This window comes from Trichogramma pretiosum, unplaced genomic scaffold (assembly GCF_000599845.2).
Source record: "Trichogramma pretiosum strain Unisexual culture from Peru unplaced genomic scaffold, Tpre_2.0 scaffold131, whole genome shotgun sequence".
Taxonomy (NCBI): domain Eukaryota; kingdom Metazoa; phylum Arthropoda; class Insecta; order Hymenoptera; family Trichogrammatidae; genus Trichogramma; species Trichogramma pretiosum.
Window position 1 is genome coordinate 146590 of NW_019640808.1, and position 16630 is coordinate 163219.

At 41.4% G+C, this 16630-nt stretch overlaps 1 protein-coding gene across 1 annotated transcript in view; it reads right to left on the reverse strand.

Moving 5' to 3' along the window:
• Window positions 1–16630, reverse strand: part of LOC106657653 (RNA-binding protein fusilli) — a 36245-nt gene that overhangs the window by 13997 nt on the left and 5618 nt on the right. Inside the window, exon 3 of the mRNA XM_014379269.2 lies at window positions 1910–2125. Within this exon, the coding sequence (XP_014234755.1) occupies window positions 1910–2125 (216 nt within the window). The remainder of the gene's footprint in view (window positions 1–1909; window positions 2126–16630) is intronic.

Here is a 16630-nt window from a genome sequence, read left to right on the forward strand (position 1 = left end):
TCGGTGGCAAATGCATTATGAAAAAAAAAAATATATATCTGTATCGTGTGCGCGCGGCTGTTGACATTTGCCAATCGCGACGCGGGCCCGTATGATTACCCGTGCGCATATTATAGGTAAATGCACACGACGATGAACGAGAGCTGTCTTTTTTTTCGTCGTTGCGTTGTCGAAATCGATCGAGCTGTATAATATGTATTTACCGGTGAACGATACTCGTCCCCGCGTCGGAGATTATGAGAATATCGATATATAGACCTGTATATCTCCTAACGAGGCAAGTGTCGAGTCCCCGTAATAATAATACGAGAGGTTGAGCGATAATTATCGTGTGTACCGGCTTTTAGGTTTTCGTCTATATCAAGTCCCGCGTACACAGCCGCACCGATATATATATTTCACAAGGAGATTAATAGCACTTGTAGATTTTCGATTATTTTTTTTTATTATTTCAGCAACGCGCGTAGCTCGCTCGAACCTCCTGGGCCCAAAAGTAATTAGCGCAGCGCATACGTATATGTGTGGGTAAGTCAAATGTACGTTTGTGAAAGTTCCAGCAGCCGAGGCACGCGATGCATATTGGACGAAATATTGCGCTAACACATGTCAGGAATATTATTGCAGTACGTAAGTGTGTGTGCACACGTGTGATTGTGCGGCACGCATATTTTTCGTTTTACGCGGATGGAAAAGTGATTTCTCAATGGGGGCCTGCGTAGCTCCGACGCACACACACACACGAACACGTGCATGCGTGTAATTTTCTGCATCCTATTCCAAATTAACGCGCGCCCATAATGATCAATCACGCGTGTAGACCGTCGTAGCTGCCGCGCGGAGATCGTGAAATCGGTGTACAGAAACGATTTTTCGCGCGCTCGTATGCGCTTTCTAAATATTCAAAAGCTGCTGCGTTATGTACATCGTAGTCCTCCTTATTGCTGCTGTTCAACTATACCAATGACAAATGAGAGTAAAGTGTATGTGCATGTTTGTGTGTATGTGTATGTGTGCGTTTGCTGCTGCAGTTCGACGAGTCTGTGTTTCGATTCAATTTCGCATTCTCTCGGGGGTATATCGAGCGAGCCTATATAGTATACGTGCGCACGCCACGCATGATTGATCGACGAGTTTCGAGCGTGTGTGTGCGTATGTGCGCATTTCTCGAGAAAAAATCATCTATTCTCGGAGGTCCAGAGCTCGAGAGCTAATTATCGATTACTCGAAGGAATTCGCGAATCGAAATGACGTCGTCGCGTCGAGTAAAAAGTAAAATCGTTTTTGCCTCTTTTTTACGTACGCGCGTGTAACGTCAACTCGTCGCAGCACGTGTGTAAAAACGCCAACGATATAAAAAAAAAAAAAATGGGGGAGCGCGATAGAGAGACGGTAGAATAAATATAAAGGAAGAATATTCTCTCGCAGCGAGAAAAAATCTTCATAAGCCGTTGCGATTCGCCGTCTCTGCAACGGGATTTAGTTTTTCTCGCCTATATATATATAAGCACGGCGGCGGCGCGTGAAAGTTGAACATGCGCTGTGTGTGCATTGTCGAACGTTGCACTCACTGGCTGGATATAGGATGGATGGATCACGCGAGCTTCGCAGCGCGAAATTCTATATAATATTATAATGGTCGAAAATGGTTTGTTGCGCGTTCGTCGGTTCCTTGAATTTGGTCAGTCTTGCGCGCGCGCGCCCGCGAAATACAAGAACCTCGAGAAAACGGTATTATTAAATCAGCTGGTCGTTATACACGCGCGCGCTTCGTAATAAACAAGGGGGGGTGTGTGTAAGTATAACACACACATACATACACAACATACATCGGAGCTACGGTGCGTTCTCACGTGTAAGTAAATGGTTATTATATATCACATAGCCGTATCCATGTACACGCTACACATACCTGCTGAATGGCTTGGTGAAGAGGAATCCCGTGTTCGCGCAGGTACTCCTCAGTCAAGGCTGGTGCGTGCTCGAGGGCCGCTTCCCTGACGACGCCGCCGCTTCCGGCAACATCTGCTGGATTATCGCTACCATTGCTGCTGCCGCCGCCACGACCGCCGTTATTTTCATCCTCCATAACCATCGGCTTTATTACGTACTGTTGTTTTCCCATTACCTGTAATTAAGATTTTACACGTGGATAAGTCAATTATAAATTCGAAAATTATTAATATTGCGCTTGAAAAAATAAAGCACATAAAAATCGAGTATAAAATCTCTCTCGCTATACTCTGGGGGGTATTGTATTACGTATATTTATACGTAGGATATGGTTATAAATATTAAAATATTCACTCGTCTCTTCTTCTCGTGTAGGGAAGCCCGGCTTTTTTTTCTGATTTATTATGAAATTCTCCAAGTATCGGTGATAAAAATTAGAATTCTATATGTATGAAAAAACCACTTTTTTTCTTGACATCGAGAGATTAAAAGGATAACAGGTGTTAAATCTTATATCTTAAATATCGTGAATGCTTTTTCAAGGATTATATATCATAGAATTAGTTGTGGTTTTTTTATCCGCACACACACACATACGCATGCGCTTCAAAAAGTAGAGAATCCACTCCGAGCTCTCGTATAATCTGCGTACGTGTATGTGTATATAAGGAGCATAAATAAAAATGAGATTATTATATAGCAGCAGCAGGTCAAGAGGAATTCTTCCGCTGCTTGAAATCCAGTTTAAATGTCTAATTTAGCGAATAGCGCGCATACCGCGATTTTCAGGCATTAAAGAGCGCATCGATATTTCCATATACATAATTATTATTAGCCGGCTGCTGCTGCTGTGCGATCGAATTCATATACTGGTTGAACGAGTTATTACGAGCACGCGTACTCACGCATGTGTATTTACAATTTATACGCACACACACATACACACACAACAATAAAAAACAGAAGGATTCAGAATTGTAATTATTTCGTGTCAAGGAGATCTTCCCTGGCGATACTATAGACTGCATCGTTTTTCTCTCTCGTCGCTCCGCGGTTATAATGGTGATATACTTTGTACGAAAAATTGCCCCTGAAATCGGTCTGTCGTCGAGAGGCCGGACGGTCGAGCTGCGCTCGGCGCGGTATAACCGGCGGCATTCGCGAAGGGGCGATCGTCCTTTCCTCGTCGCGCGAATTTGTAATTATAATCGGAAGAGACGATAAGGCAGATCTTCGTTGGAGTCGCGCGACCGATCGATCGTCGATCGACGAATTCGTTTTCTAACGAATCTGTATAGCTGGAATTTTAACCGATCGCGTTGACTTCGATATGATAATTTCTGCCATACGAGTATCTGTTCGAGTAGACGTGCTTCGCCATTAATCTTCTGCTTTTTTTTTCATTTATCGCGCGACGATAAGATTTAAGTAATTGCCTCGTCTTTTTCCGCTCGTCGCGGTTCGCGCTGTGAGTAAACGCACTTTTAAAGCCCTTTTGAAGGATCTGGAAACTCGCATTTTTTATGCTAGAGTTAATTGTTTACAATGCAAGATGCACACCCTATCGTATGAGATTTTCAGTCTTAATTTTACCTTTATCTATCTTAAGATTTCTTTGCTTCAAATTTGTTTCGTACAATATTTTTTGCATTATTTATGAAAATCTATTTTATCTACAAGTCATTCAATAATTGGTTTACGTTAAAGCTCATTAAAGCTCAATTATTTTCATCTTTCGTTTGATCTTAAATATCATAAAGAATCATAGAAAATTAACTAGGTCTTTACATTGTAATTATGAAATATATTTTGCCTGCTAATGCTTAAAAATGCAAGAATGTAATCGGAGAAGAATTCGATATGAATAAATTTATTGATACAATTGACGTTTTTTTTATTTATAATTTCGTAACTGTCAGATACGGAAGATTTGAATGAATTGTTTTTTCTCGCGGCTCTGTTGTAGATCGAGAAGCGCGTGCGATGATTTTGTATACAAATTCAGCGAGCGATGATGACATTGAGGCCAAAAATGAACTTGAACAAACGAAACGCGATGTCAGCAGCTCCCCCCCAAGAGAAAAGGAAAACGATAAACGACCAAGATTTTATACAACTCGCGACGACGATAATAAAAACAGCTCAATAATGAACGCAGCTTTGCAAATCTAACCAAATCGCACGACCCGTTCTCTCCTCTCTCTCTCTTTTTTTTGTTCTTTTCTTTTTTTTTCGATGCTCGCTCGCGCGCGATTACATAAATATATACCGTGCACCGAAGAGTTATAATATGTTAATGATATTTCGCAGATTAGATATGCATCGCCGGGTCGCAGATGGAGCGTACATTATTATATATACGCGCGCGGCGGCGTACAATATAATACTTACAATGGTAAGTCGTAATGTGTATCATCTATTTAGCTTACATCTTAGAATTATGCATTTACAATATCATCGAGAGGCAGCAGCAGCAGCCGTGAGTCGAGACGCGCATAATCTCGCGATGTCACGCATATTAGTCAACACATTCGTGTCAAAGATTATATTCTAATTACGAAAGACTCGTTTTGTACACGTGATGAGTCTTTATGGCTAATTAAAGGACATCGTTTAGCAGTTTTTATATCGATCGTCGCGCGATTAATGCAGATTCTTGTAAAATAATTGCACAAGCGGATGAAAGAGAAAAAAAAATCAGCGGCAGCGAAGAATAAAAAGAGATCACGTGTCGAGTTATCGCGTACAACAGGCATACGCATGCACGAAACAGTTTTGCACGTCGAAAGATTCGCATCGTTTATAAATTTTTAAATGTACGCGAAAAACTTGGAAGGCGCCAAGGCACCAAGTGTATCTTGGAGGTATTTAAAGCGCGCATCGAAGTCGCGATCGTAACTCGGCACAGGCAAAACAAAAAAAAGAAAAAGAAAATCAAGATTTCGCCATTCTCGGTGGAGCGTCGAATTTTTCCCTATTTGACTTGTATGAGTAAGAAAAATTCGCGCATACGAAATTCCACGGGTCCGAAGTCGAGGCTGAGAGAAAAGAAAAAATAAATCATAAAAAACTGGCGTATATAGTGGTGGAGCGCGCGCTCGCGCATACGTTCATGGAAACGTTAAGTAGTCGTTTTTTTTTATCGTAAATAGTATAACGTCATGTCTTCTTGCGCGCGGAGAGCGCGTATATTTAAACAAGACGAGAGCTATGCAGCAGCAGCAGCGACTAGCCGAGCGAGTCCACACATGCATGCGCGCCAGCTTTATAATATATTAATAATATAATATGAGCAACGGACTAAAACAGAACTATGATGTATATACAAGTTGCGTATATGTGTACAATTGCGAGTCTATGTATGGCGAACGAAATGAAAAAGAGAAAAAAAAACGAAATGTTTTCTATACCTGTCCGGTAGAGGATTTGCAAGGCAATCCGCGTTAAATAAAGATGATTTACAATTGCGCGCCTTTTTTTACGATCCTCGTAAATAGCCGCGTCGTCGACGTCGTGTATAGACGTGCATACATAAAGGATCTACGCGAGGATAGGCTAACGCGCGCATCTATTCGTCAATTGTGAAATCCTCGTCTTCGTGAATTAGCGCGCGTCGCTACCACAACATCTTCGTTAGTATATAGCTCGACGGCAATTTTCAATGTGGCGTGGAGCGAGGCTTTGCGTATCGAGCCATTTTTGTCCGATGGACGGCGAGCTTCTTTCGACTCGTTCGAAATATCATCGATCGGATATCGGAATCGATGATTCGTTCTTTTCGCAATTGGGAAAAAGGCAACGAACGAATGTTTACGCTCGGGTGGTCGATGTAACTGTGAAACTCGTCGAAACGCCCTAAGAGCCTGCGCGCAGGTGTAATGCATCCTTCGACGCGGCATAAAACCGAATGAAAAGGAAATCCTGCGTACGAAAAAGAAAAAAAAATAATAAACAACTCGATAGATCATTCTCAGCGGCGGCGGCCGAAGTCTCTTTACATACGCGCCATAATAATTCATCTAAATATCGTTGGCCTTATAGATGCAGATTTTGCGTCAGATTTATATATATTCATACACGACTCGGGCATGGAATATACGCAAGCGCGAGTACTTATTATGCATGAGCATAGAAAGAGACACGGACTACAACGTCCAAGTTCTTATACCACGTGCGTTCGACGCGGTTATATACTCGCTGGTCGAAACGTATTACTTTCGTTACTTACGAAAAGAGAAGAAAAAATGTTATGAAAAACGCGAAGAAGCGTGAGTGCCTCCTACGACATTCCGAGTCGCAGCTGCAGCAGAAAACGTCGATGTATACGAATGCACATTAGAGAAGTTGTGGCTCGTCGTACGCGCTTATTATAATGCATTATATATGTAGGTAGAGATCGCCGGCCGGTCGTCCGATATATATACAACAATAATAATGCATATATATACGAGTTACACTAGATATATATGCGGCGTCGAAGCAGGAAGCCGTATAATATTATAATATACACACAGCAGCACATATGTATACACGGGTATAACAAACGCACGCGGCATATATCGGAGCCCGCATTGACCTTACGGCTCGTTTTACATGCAAACTTTGTGTGTCGCTCGACGTATACGTACGGCCTGATTTGCCGCTGCGCACCTCTGCCCAAACCGAATCGACTCGCGATGGACATTTTTTCGTCGGTTCGTTCGATCGACGAATAATTAAATTATTCTTTTCCCCTCTCTGTGTGTGTTTTCGGAGCGCTTCGCGATCGGTATTATGTAGCGCGATTCGAAATCGAAACGGAGCGAAGCGAGGCATGTAAAATAACATAATCGATGCTCGTCGTGTATTACATGTATATAGTCGAGAGGAAGACAATGCGCAGCGAAAGAAAGAGAGAAACAAAAGAAAACGATCAGACTCGATTGTTGAAAAAAAAAATTATTTATTCCACTTCTCGATCGTATTTTGTGTATACGCACACATCGTATCGATGTTTATATACACACACATATCAATTATAAATAATCGTTGGGATGAAGATGCTAAACGATTTTGATATATCGGCACACGTGTAATCGTCGCTCTCTCTTAATTTATTATATACATATATTTGTTTGTGTATCATCGAGGAGCCAAGTACGATCGCTGATATTGTGCATACCGATAACGTTGAAATCGCTCGAGTGAGTAGCTGTCATCGTGCGGCATATACATGTCATAAACTTACATGTACGAAATTTGCGTTGAAAAACAAGACACACACACACCGAGAAAGGGAGAGAGACGAGTCGCGCTTTTATAATATTGAATAAAGATCGAGTTGCGAAACATTGTAAATCGAACGGAAAACGTGTGTGCAGCGCCGCGCTTACTACATTATATATTGTGTGTACACATGTATGATTGAGCCGCGATGCTCGAGTCAACTTTAATACACGAGCGAATTAATGCGGAGCTTTACTCGCAAAAGCATATACGACGATTCGATGCGCGTAGTCGTCGTTGTTTTTCTTTTTATTCTTCTTCTCGATCGGGTGTGAACCTGCATCGACGCGTACCGCACACACACACAGGATATCAAAATGATAAATCGTCACCCGCGCGAACATTCGTATATTATATTCGCGATAGAGAGTAAAAAAAGTACGGGTCCAAGCTCGCGAATCGCGTCATCGCTCGCGACGGATAATATACACGACGTAGTTCCCGTACTTGGTCGCGCGGCGGGCAATATTTGTAGTCGACGAGTAGAGTAGTACATCGCAAGGCAAATATTTCTTCAGAATTGAAAAGTCGCGCGAGAGACTCGAAGGACGAGTCGCCTCTGTCCGAGCGTGCGCCGTATCATAAGAGTATGTATAGTGGACGACCATATAGAAGCATGCGTGTGCACGTCTCGTGTCGCTCAAGCACTGCATTATAATACACACACACACACAGACGAATGTTACGCTGCGCGACGCGCGTGGGCACACAAGAAGCCTATATTTTGTTTCTGCTGCATTTCCAACAATTTTCCGCGGCCGCACTTGTATATATAGGCGCGTCAGTTTGACAATTCATCGAAGCGAGAGGTGTACCACAATATGTACACTAGCTCGAGACAAATCACGAAAGGAATCGAGCTCTCAAGCATTTACGAACATCTTGTATAAAACGTAATAATAAACGAATCTCCATATAGCTGCCAGGATAAATATATCTATATATAAAACGCAGCCAGTAGTGTATCTCTCTTTTGCTCGCCACTACTGCGCTCGGAGCAGGATGAGACATAATATCCGAGTCTCTCTCTCTCTCTCTCTCTGCGGGTAATAACCCAGAATTAGACTGACTGCTACCGCTATATCGCCGCCGCCGCGGCAGGAGAGGATATTTGCAGCAGCGCGGCGATGCAGAGACACACGATGCACTCAAGGCATACCACTATTTTACCACTACTACTACTACTACATGCCTGGCTACTACACTAAAACAACAACTACTATACTGCTACGACTAGCACGGCAGATTGAATTTTCCGTGAAGTCAATTTCACCGTATCCACCTGCTGCTGCTGCTGCTGCTGCTGCTGCACTTCTCGGTCGTGATCGGAAGCGAGAAGGAAATGTACACACACACACATACATGAGCACGATGCAGGGGCACGCGTGCGCGCACACGAGGCATTTGATTTTTATCCTTACACACCGAAGCATTGATATACTTGCTCTCTGCCGTGCATACATGCATATTGGGAAATCGTCGATGCGGGCAAGGCTCGCGTTTCTTGCTTGCTTGCTTCTTCTTCAAAACACACTGACTTCCAGGAGTGCATACAATAATCAACAACATCAACAACAACAACGACGCACATAAATATCGCTGCGCGGCTGCTTTCTCTCGGGTTATTTACTCGTCCGTTTGTTTTCTTTTTTTTTTCCTCGACTTTTGACGAGCTTTTGGCTTTTACATCGGCGAAATAATACATATAGAAATCAGAGATACTTATGTGCATATACGCGCGTCTATCTATCTCACCTCTGATAGCCATCTCGCATCTCGATCGCGGTGCAGCCTACAATAATACGCGAATAATATCGTCGCGATCGTCCTTGAAAATTAACATTTCAAGCCAATTAGATAAATGCGCACGCGAGAGTGTGGCACACACACACACACGCGCGAGTTAACGCACGCATGCTAATTGACGCGCGCGGCGTTAATTTTTAATGAGTAATTGTCAAAAGGCAAGAAATTGTACCTCGAGCAGCTTATATAAAAAAAAAAAAAAAAGAAATAAAGAAAGAGGAAAAAATGTATCTATATAGATACGTCGTGTGTTCTCGCCTGATCGTTTTTTTTTTTTTTATAATAATGTATAAATTGGATCACGCTACGTATACGAACGTACGATATGAAATAATGCCATAATATGTAATGGAGGAAAACGTCGGCAAGGAGTATAGAGATAATTTCATGCGATATAACGAGATGTGCAGTAAATCTGCAATCGGAACAAGATGGAAAAGCTCGATTCGGTTCTGTCGATCGCGATCGTAATCAAAATGGCCCTATGTATATATACGAGTGGCGTTTCGATAGCAAACTTTGGGTGATTACAAAAACGACGCGAAGCTTCCGCGGCTTTCCAAAACTACGCCAACGGCGAGAGATGACTCGACGCAAATGATTCTCGATCGTAATATTATATGCCTTTGTAGCCGCGGCCTAAATAGTCAACGCGGACGATTCAACGTCCTTGCCGCATAATAATAATAACAACGGCAGCAGCAGCAGCAGCCAAGATATGTTGAGAGAGAGAGAGGATTCGAGCTCGGCGGTTTTCGCAGCTACTAGATACTTTCACACGCGAGCGCTCGAATATAACCGCGGCAGCCATAGTAATTTCTCCGCCGCGTATATATATAATGCGATTCGAATGTGCTTCATTACGCGCGGAATGAATTCGCCAATTGCCGCAGCGTTGCGTTATAGCCATATCGCGTCGAAGAGCTTCTGTTTTATTATATATTATACATGCTGCATTTGTAATTGCCTGTATATCGAAATGTATTCAATCGCGTATGCGCAAAACTCTTGCCCTCTCGCGGCTCCTGTATATTACAATGGACACGCGTGCAGCTCGAGGTTATCGGATCAAGATAATTCAAACGGACGAAAAAAAGAAAAACGCACGCGAGCCGTACGGACAATGCGAGATATTTTTCTTTTGACTTTTTATATTGTTTTTTATATCGTATACAGCGTCTTCGTCGACTGGCTACTACACCGCGGCTATATAGCCCAAATTATACTAATTAAGCTCGTGTACAGTAGCGCTACTACAGGCCGCAATTACGCGTCGACAACGACACTACGCTCGCGTCACGTACATATATATACATATACGAGTTTTTATGAGCGAGCGCAAGTTTGATAAGAGCTTTTTTTTTCAAAGCTATACATCGACGCCGACTCCGTATACGTATTGGAACTCGTTCGCGAATCCGATGTTTCATTTCTCGTTCTTTTCTTTTTCATTTTTTTTTGCACGCATGCGACATTACAATACGGCGTTGTACGCGATCGTGGGTATACGAGAAGCCGATCGCGTGTACGCCATCCGGTCGAGCGACGACATCGTTATCGAACGAATGAGCTATATATACAGCGGTGTAGGCATGTGGCGTGGCGCATCGCGATTTCCAACGAAAAATTGACGAAAATTCGCGGCTAAAGCAAGCTCGTTGATAATATGCCGGAACCCTTCGACTCGACTGGCTACTCGGAGTCTCGTTGCAAAAAAGTGAAAAATTTTCAACAACCCGAGAGAGATGCGAGTTTTTTCCTACTCTGTCTTATATCACACACGGTGAGCCACGTACCGAACTACTATACAGCTCCAAATATATGCCGCGAGCTTTTGCGTGCCGGTCGCGCGAGGGTCGAAGGTCATCCCCGCGCGCGGCCTTCATTAGGCCTAACAGTAGCGTGGAAGAAAGAAACTATAGTCGATATAACTTGGCGTGTATCGAGACTGCGTAATTTTCGCTTCGCTCGAGCATTTTTTTTTTGTTTTCCTTTTTATTAAAGACGCGCGAACTCGAAAATGAAGATACGGATAGAGCGAGTCGCGGTCGTAGGTTGTAATGTAACTTTGAATCCCAAGTTGAAAACGAATATGTATAATATGCCTATGGGAAAAAGTGTACATGGTGTACGCGGAGAGCATCTCACGTGCTCTCGCGAGAGAGAGAGAGAGAGAGATAAATCAGCGGACAATCTCACACAGCTATATATATATAGCTCTCTCAGGTATTAAGGTTGAGTCGAGCGTATACCGGCTCGGATTATACATTATGCATAGGCTCGCGAGACTAGAAGAAGAAGAAGAAGAAGAGGAAGAAGAAGAAGCTGGGCACATTTTTGCACGTGGCTCGGTGTATCCCCGGCACCTTTTGCCGCCTGCAAGCAGCACTGCACCCTATATGTATGTATATGCTGCAGCATTCATATATATATAGCCACAGCTGAGGCAGCAGCTTAGCAGCGCATTGAACCTGATACAGTGATTGCGGACCGATAGCCACGGATGTGCGCTTCTCCCTCTCTCTCTCTCTTTCGTTCGCCGCGATTTACTCGCGCCTCGGCGCATGGGAAAGTTAACCGCCCGCGGGCACGTTTAGATGCTTGTCTCTCTCTCTCTCTCTCTCTCTCTCTGTACCTATAAGCGCACTGCTCGCAGCGTAGCTTTTTCCGAGTCCAAGCGGCTGTATAAGCTGCGCCGCTGCGCTGCCTGTCTGTCTACTGAAACTTGCACGAGATGGTAACTCTCTGCAGCTGCGGTCAAGCTGTATAGGTACGTAGCGCGTTTATAAATGTGTTTCTGTGCGCGTATTATAAAAAAAGCACCGGCAGAAATGTAGCAGTAGCTTCCTTGTATATGTATGCGTTTAGCTGCTGCGAAGCCGACTGCGATCGTTAGAAAGAGTGCCACCCCCCTTCGACAACTTTCGTTTGCCGCTGAATTGCGAGGCGAAAATTAACGTTCGAAGCGTAAAAGTACTGAAGATAAAGAAGTATCGATCGAGAGAGCTTTCGATAATTTTGAAGAATGTAGATAACACTTCTTGGTTTCGATTGAAGTATTAAATTCAGAAAGATCTTGGAACTAAGTTGCCAAATGATGCAAAGTGCAGTAGTAGTTAATAATACGTAAAATTTGCTGAAAAATAAAACACGACCGCGTCGGTGAACGAAAGTGTGATAATAGTTGAACGCACGAGGTTTAGGTAAGACACACAGAATAATGTTGGCACACTTTTTATTAAAACTTTGAAAAAACATCTACATAAATATCAATACGTATTTACAATTGTCATAAAAAAATTGGCGCTTTTTATTTATAATTCACTGATGGAATGCACGCTCTCGGAGCGAAAGATTAAAAATAGGTTCGTGACAATTTTATTGGGCAAGATTAAGAAGTGAGATCGAGGGGGCAGTTGTGAATATTTGTGATTATGAAAAAAAAGAGCTTGGAAGATTTCTAAAGAGTTAATAGCAAAGTGAACCATATGAAAAAGGAATCATAATGTCAAGATTATTATGCACTCAAGTCGTCTAATTAGGTTGATAAGTTGATCCACAATATTTCTGGAGTAGAATATATTCTAAAATTTAATTTTAGAATTTGCAATGTAAAGAAATACATATTTTTCGATAAGTTTGAAAATGAATGAAGAGGTACCGAGTACGCGAATTTGTTATTTATTAGATATTTACTGTAAGTCAAAAACGTCACATTTTTCATAAACATTTCGTTTATGATCGGTCAAATTGATTTTCATTTTGCATATCTTTTCACACATTTACATGCAAAAACTTGGCAAATGTGGGGGATGAAAAAGCTTTGGAAAAATTTATCGCGTTGATCACAAAAGTAATCTTGACAATCATCGAGAATTTTCTGAGACTTGGTTTCTGTGAAGTATATATATACCGTTGGTTATTTGTGACTGTTTTAACAATATTTTGAGGTTAATCAGTTGGACTATTGAGGTGCAATAAAATTACTTTAATATCTAAATTTTTTCGCATTTTTCATGTGTGAAAGCTTAATTATCTTCATGGAATCTCACTTGGTGTCTAACCAAATTTGATTTGAGACTGAATTTTATCTTGCACTTATCGCATGCGTAATCTTGACGACCTTCGTGTACTATTACTTGATGCCTTGACAAGTTGGACTTTTTTGCAAATACTTTCTCGCACTTGTCACATGCAAAATCTTTACGACCTTCGTGTACTGTTTTTTGATGGATAAGCAAATTACATTTAAGTCCAAATTTTTTTTCGCAATTGTTGCAACCATAATCTTTGTGACCCTCGTGGACTGCTCTTTGGTGCTTAATCAATGACAATTTTTGTCCAAATTTCTTCCCGCACTTATCGCATGCGTAATCTCTGCGATCTGTGTGTATCGTCTTTTGGTGGTAGAGCAAATTCCATTTTTCTCCAAATTTCTTCTCGCACTTGTCGCATGCGAAATCTTTGCGACCTTCGTGAGCTATTTTTTGGTGTCTATTCAAACTGTGTTGAAACCCAAATTTTTTTTCGCAATTGTCGCAAGCGTAATCTTTCCGACCTTCGTGGACTGTCCTTTGGTGGGAGAACAAATGCCATTTCTTTCCAAATTTCAGTTCGCATTTGTCGCATGCGTAACCTTTCCAACCCTCGTGGACTGTCTTTTGGTGCAACAGCAAACTCGTTTTATGTCCAAATTTCTTTTCGCATTTGTCGCACTCGAAATCTTTGCGACCTTCATGAACTTTCACTTGGTGGTCGAGTAAATGTGATTTTTGTCCAAATTTCTTCTCGCATTTGTCGCATATGTAATCTTTACGACCCTCGTGAACTATTTTTTGGTGCGAGAACATATCAGGTTTACGCTTAAATTTTTTCTCGCATTTATCGCAAGCAAAATCTTTGCGACCTTCGTGGACTGTTCTTTGGTGAATCAGCAAATCTGATTTTTTTCCAAATTTTTTCTCGCACTGGTCGCATGCGTGATCTTTGCGACCATCGTGAACTACCTTTTGATGCCTTAACAAATCGGATTTACACCCAAATTTCTTCTCACACTTGTTGCATGCATAATCTTTGCGACCCTCGTGGACTATTTTTTGGTGGTAGAGCAAATGCGATTTTTGCCCAAATTTCTTCCCGCACTTGTTGCATGCGTAATCTTTCCGACCCTCGTGGACTGCCTTTTGGTGGCTGAGTAAATGAGTTTTTTGCGCAAATTTCTTCACGCACTTGTCACATGCAAACTCTTTACGACCATCGTGTACTGTCCTTTGGTGGAAAAGCAAATACCATTTTTGGCTAAATTTTTTCTTACAATTGTCACATGTGTAATTTTGGCAAGCTTTGTGCACTATCTTCTGGTGGGTGAGCAAATTACATTTAAGCCCGAATTTTTTTTCGCACTTGTCGCATTCGTAATCTCGGCGACCTTCGTGTACTGTCATTTTGTGTATGAACAAATTTGAAATTTGTCTAAATTTCTTCTTGCATATGTCACAATCGAAATCTTTACCACTTTTGTGCATAGTCTTCTGGTGGCGAAGCAAATTATACTTGAGTCCGAATTTTTTTTCGCACTTGTCACATGCGTATTCTTTGAAGACTTTATGTACTGTCGTCAGATGGAAAAGTAAATGTGATTTTTTTCTAAATTTTTCCTCACACTTTTCACATGCGAATAGTCTGGAACCTTCGTGGACTGTTTTTATGTGCAAGAGTAAACTTTTTTCATTTCTCAAGTTCTTACCACAATTTTCACATAAGTAATCTTTAAAAACGCTATGTACCATCTTCTGGTGGAAAAGCAATTGCGATTTTTGACCAAATTTCTCTCCGCACTTATCGCATAAGTAATCTTTGTGACCCTCGTGGACTATCTTTATATGAATGAGCAAGCTTTTTTTATTTCCAAATCTCTTCGCACACTTTTCACATAAATAATCTTTGAAAACTTCGTGGAATATTTTGTTGTGCTTAAGTAAAGTCGATTTATTTTCAAATTTCTTCTCGCACTGTTTGCAAGTGAAATTTTCGTGATTTTTGTGTACCAATTTTTGATGCGTAGATAAACTCGATTTTTTCACAAATTTCTTATCGCACTGGTCGCATGCAAAATCTTTGCGGTTTTTGTGTACTAATATTTGGTGTCTACTTAAATGACTTCGGAACTCAAATTTTTTTTCACACTTGTCACATGCGTAATCTTTTTGCTTATCATGAATTGTGTTTTGGTTTGTTATCATACTTGATTCTAGTGTTAATGCCTCTGGGACAATATTGCAAATGTATTGTTTGTCGTTGGGAACAACAATGTCAAGTTCTATTGGATTATTTTCTGAGACAACCTCCCCGGATACATTTTCACTTTTATCCATTTTCGATGCTTAAATTAAACGATGGATCTTTCTATTTAGTGACACGAAAATTGAATTGGTAAAACTTATCTTCTGGTAATATGGCTTGTTCGGTCGGAAAAGACAACATTCACACTAATTCTATTTTACTATAAACACGATCAATGTATTCGAGAAACCATGTCAAAATAGTTTACAATCGTATTGTTTACAATTCAGTTACCGATTGATCTGTTTATTATATTACATTGTCCTTACGGTTTTTGAACAAGTTTCAAAATCTAACTTGGTGATGATTTCTTTGCGTAATTTCTTTTGGTCTTCTTAAACTAATTACTTAAATAAACTCACTTTAATTTGATTCGATAAATCATTATTGTACCGGCGTACATATTGAACTCTGTACACAGGTAAATATAAAATATGCAGCCCGGTAATCATGAAACGGCAAGAAAGAACGAGAAGATGGCGATAATCATGCAAGTACATCGGGATTAAAAATATAATAATAAAGGCCCCGAGCCGCTGCCGCACTCATCCGCGGGTGTGCGGCGATCGATTTATAACGATTATACCCGATGTCCGATGACATTAGATTTGTACGAAAGTTTATAATAATGCAAGCTGCGCCACATACAGCTGATATCTTCTTTTTCTTCGCTCGAGTAATCAGATAATAATTAGCTGAGAGAGAGATAGAGATATAGTCGATTGCCAGTGCGAGCTTTACACACACTCACACACGCAAAAGAGAGCAGAAAGAAGAAAAAAACATTGTGTCCAAGCTTTACGACGACGACGCCAGCGCGGCTTATCTCGCTTAATGCATCGAAGCAACAAAACAAAGAGACAAATAAAAGATGCAATTCATCGTGCACGCGACTCGAGCTATATTAAATACTGGATATAAAATATCGCATTCGTATATACATGCGAGTTCTTCGCGATGACATTGTGAATTTGACATAATACACGAGAGTTTTTCGCGAAGCTCATTAACGAGCGATTTCTGGAAAGAAGAAGAAAAAAAACTTATGGACGATATTTACGCATGGCATCGGACGCCGTAGCAATGACGGCTCGCAATAAGCCCTGCTGCCACACACACGTATACGAGATTACGAGAAGTGCGTGCGCATATCGCACGCAGCATCGCTATCGAAATATATCCCAACGACGCGACGCCTCCCCCATGATGCGGAGGGCACATGCGCGCGTATTTATACACTGCACATATATATATAGGAGGCCGTTAG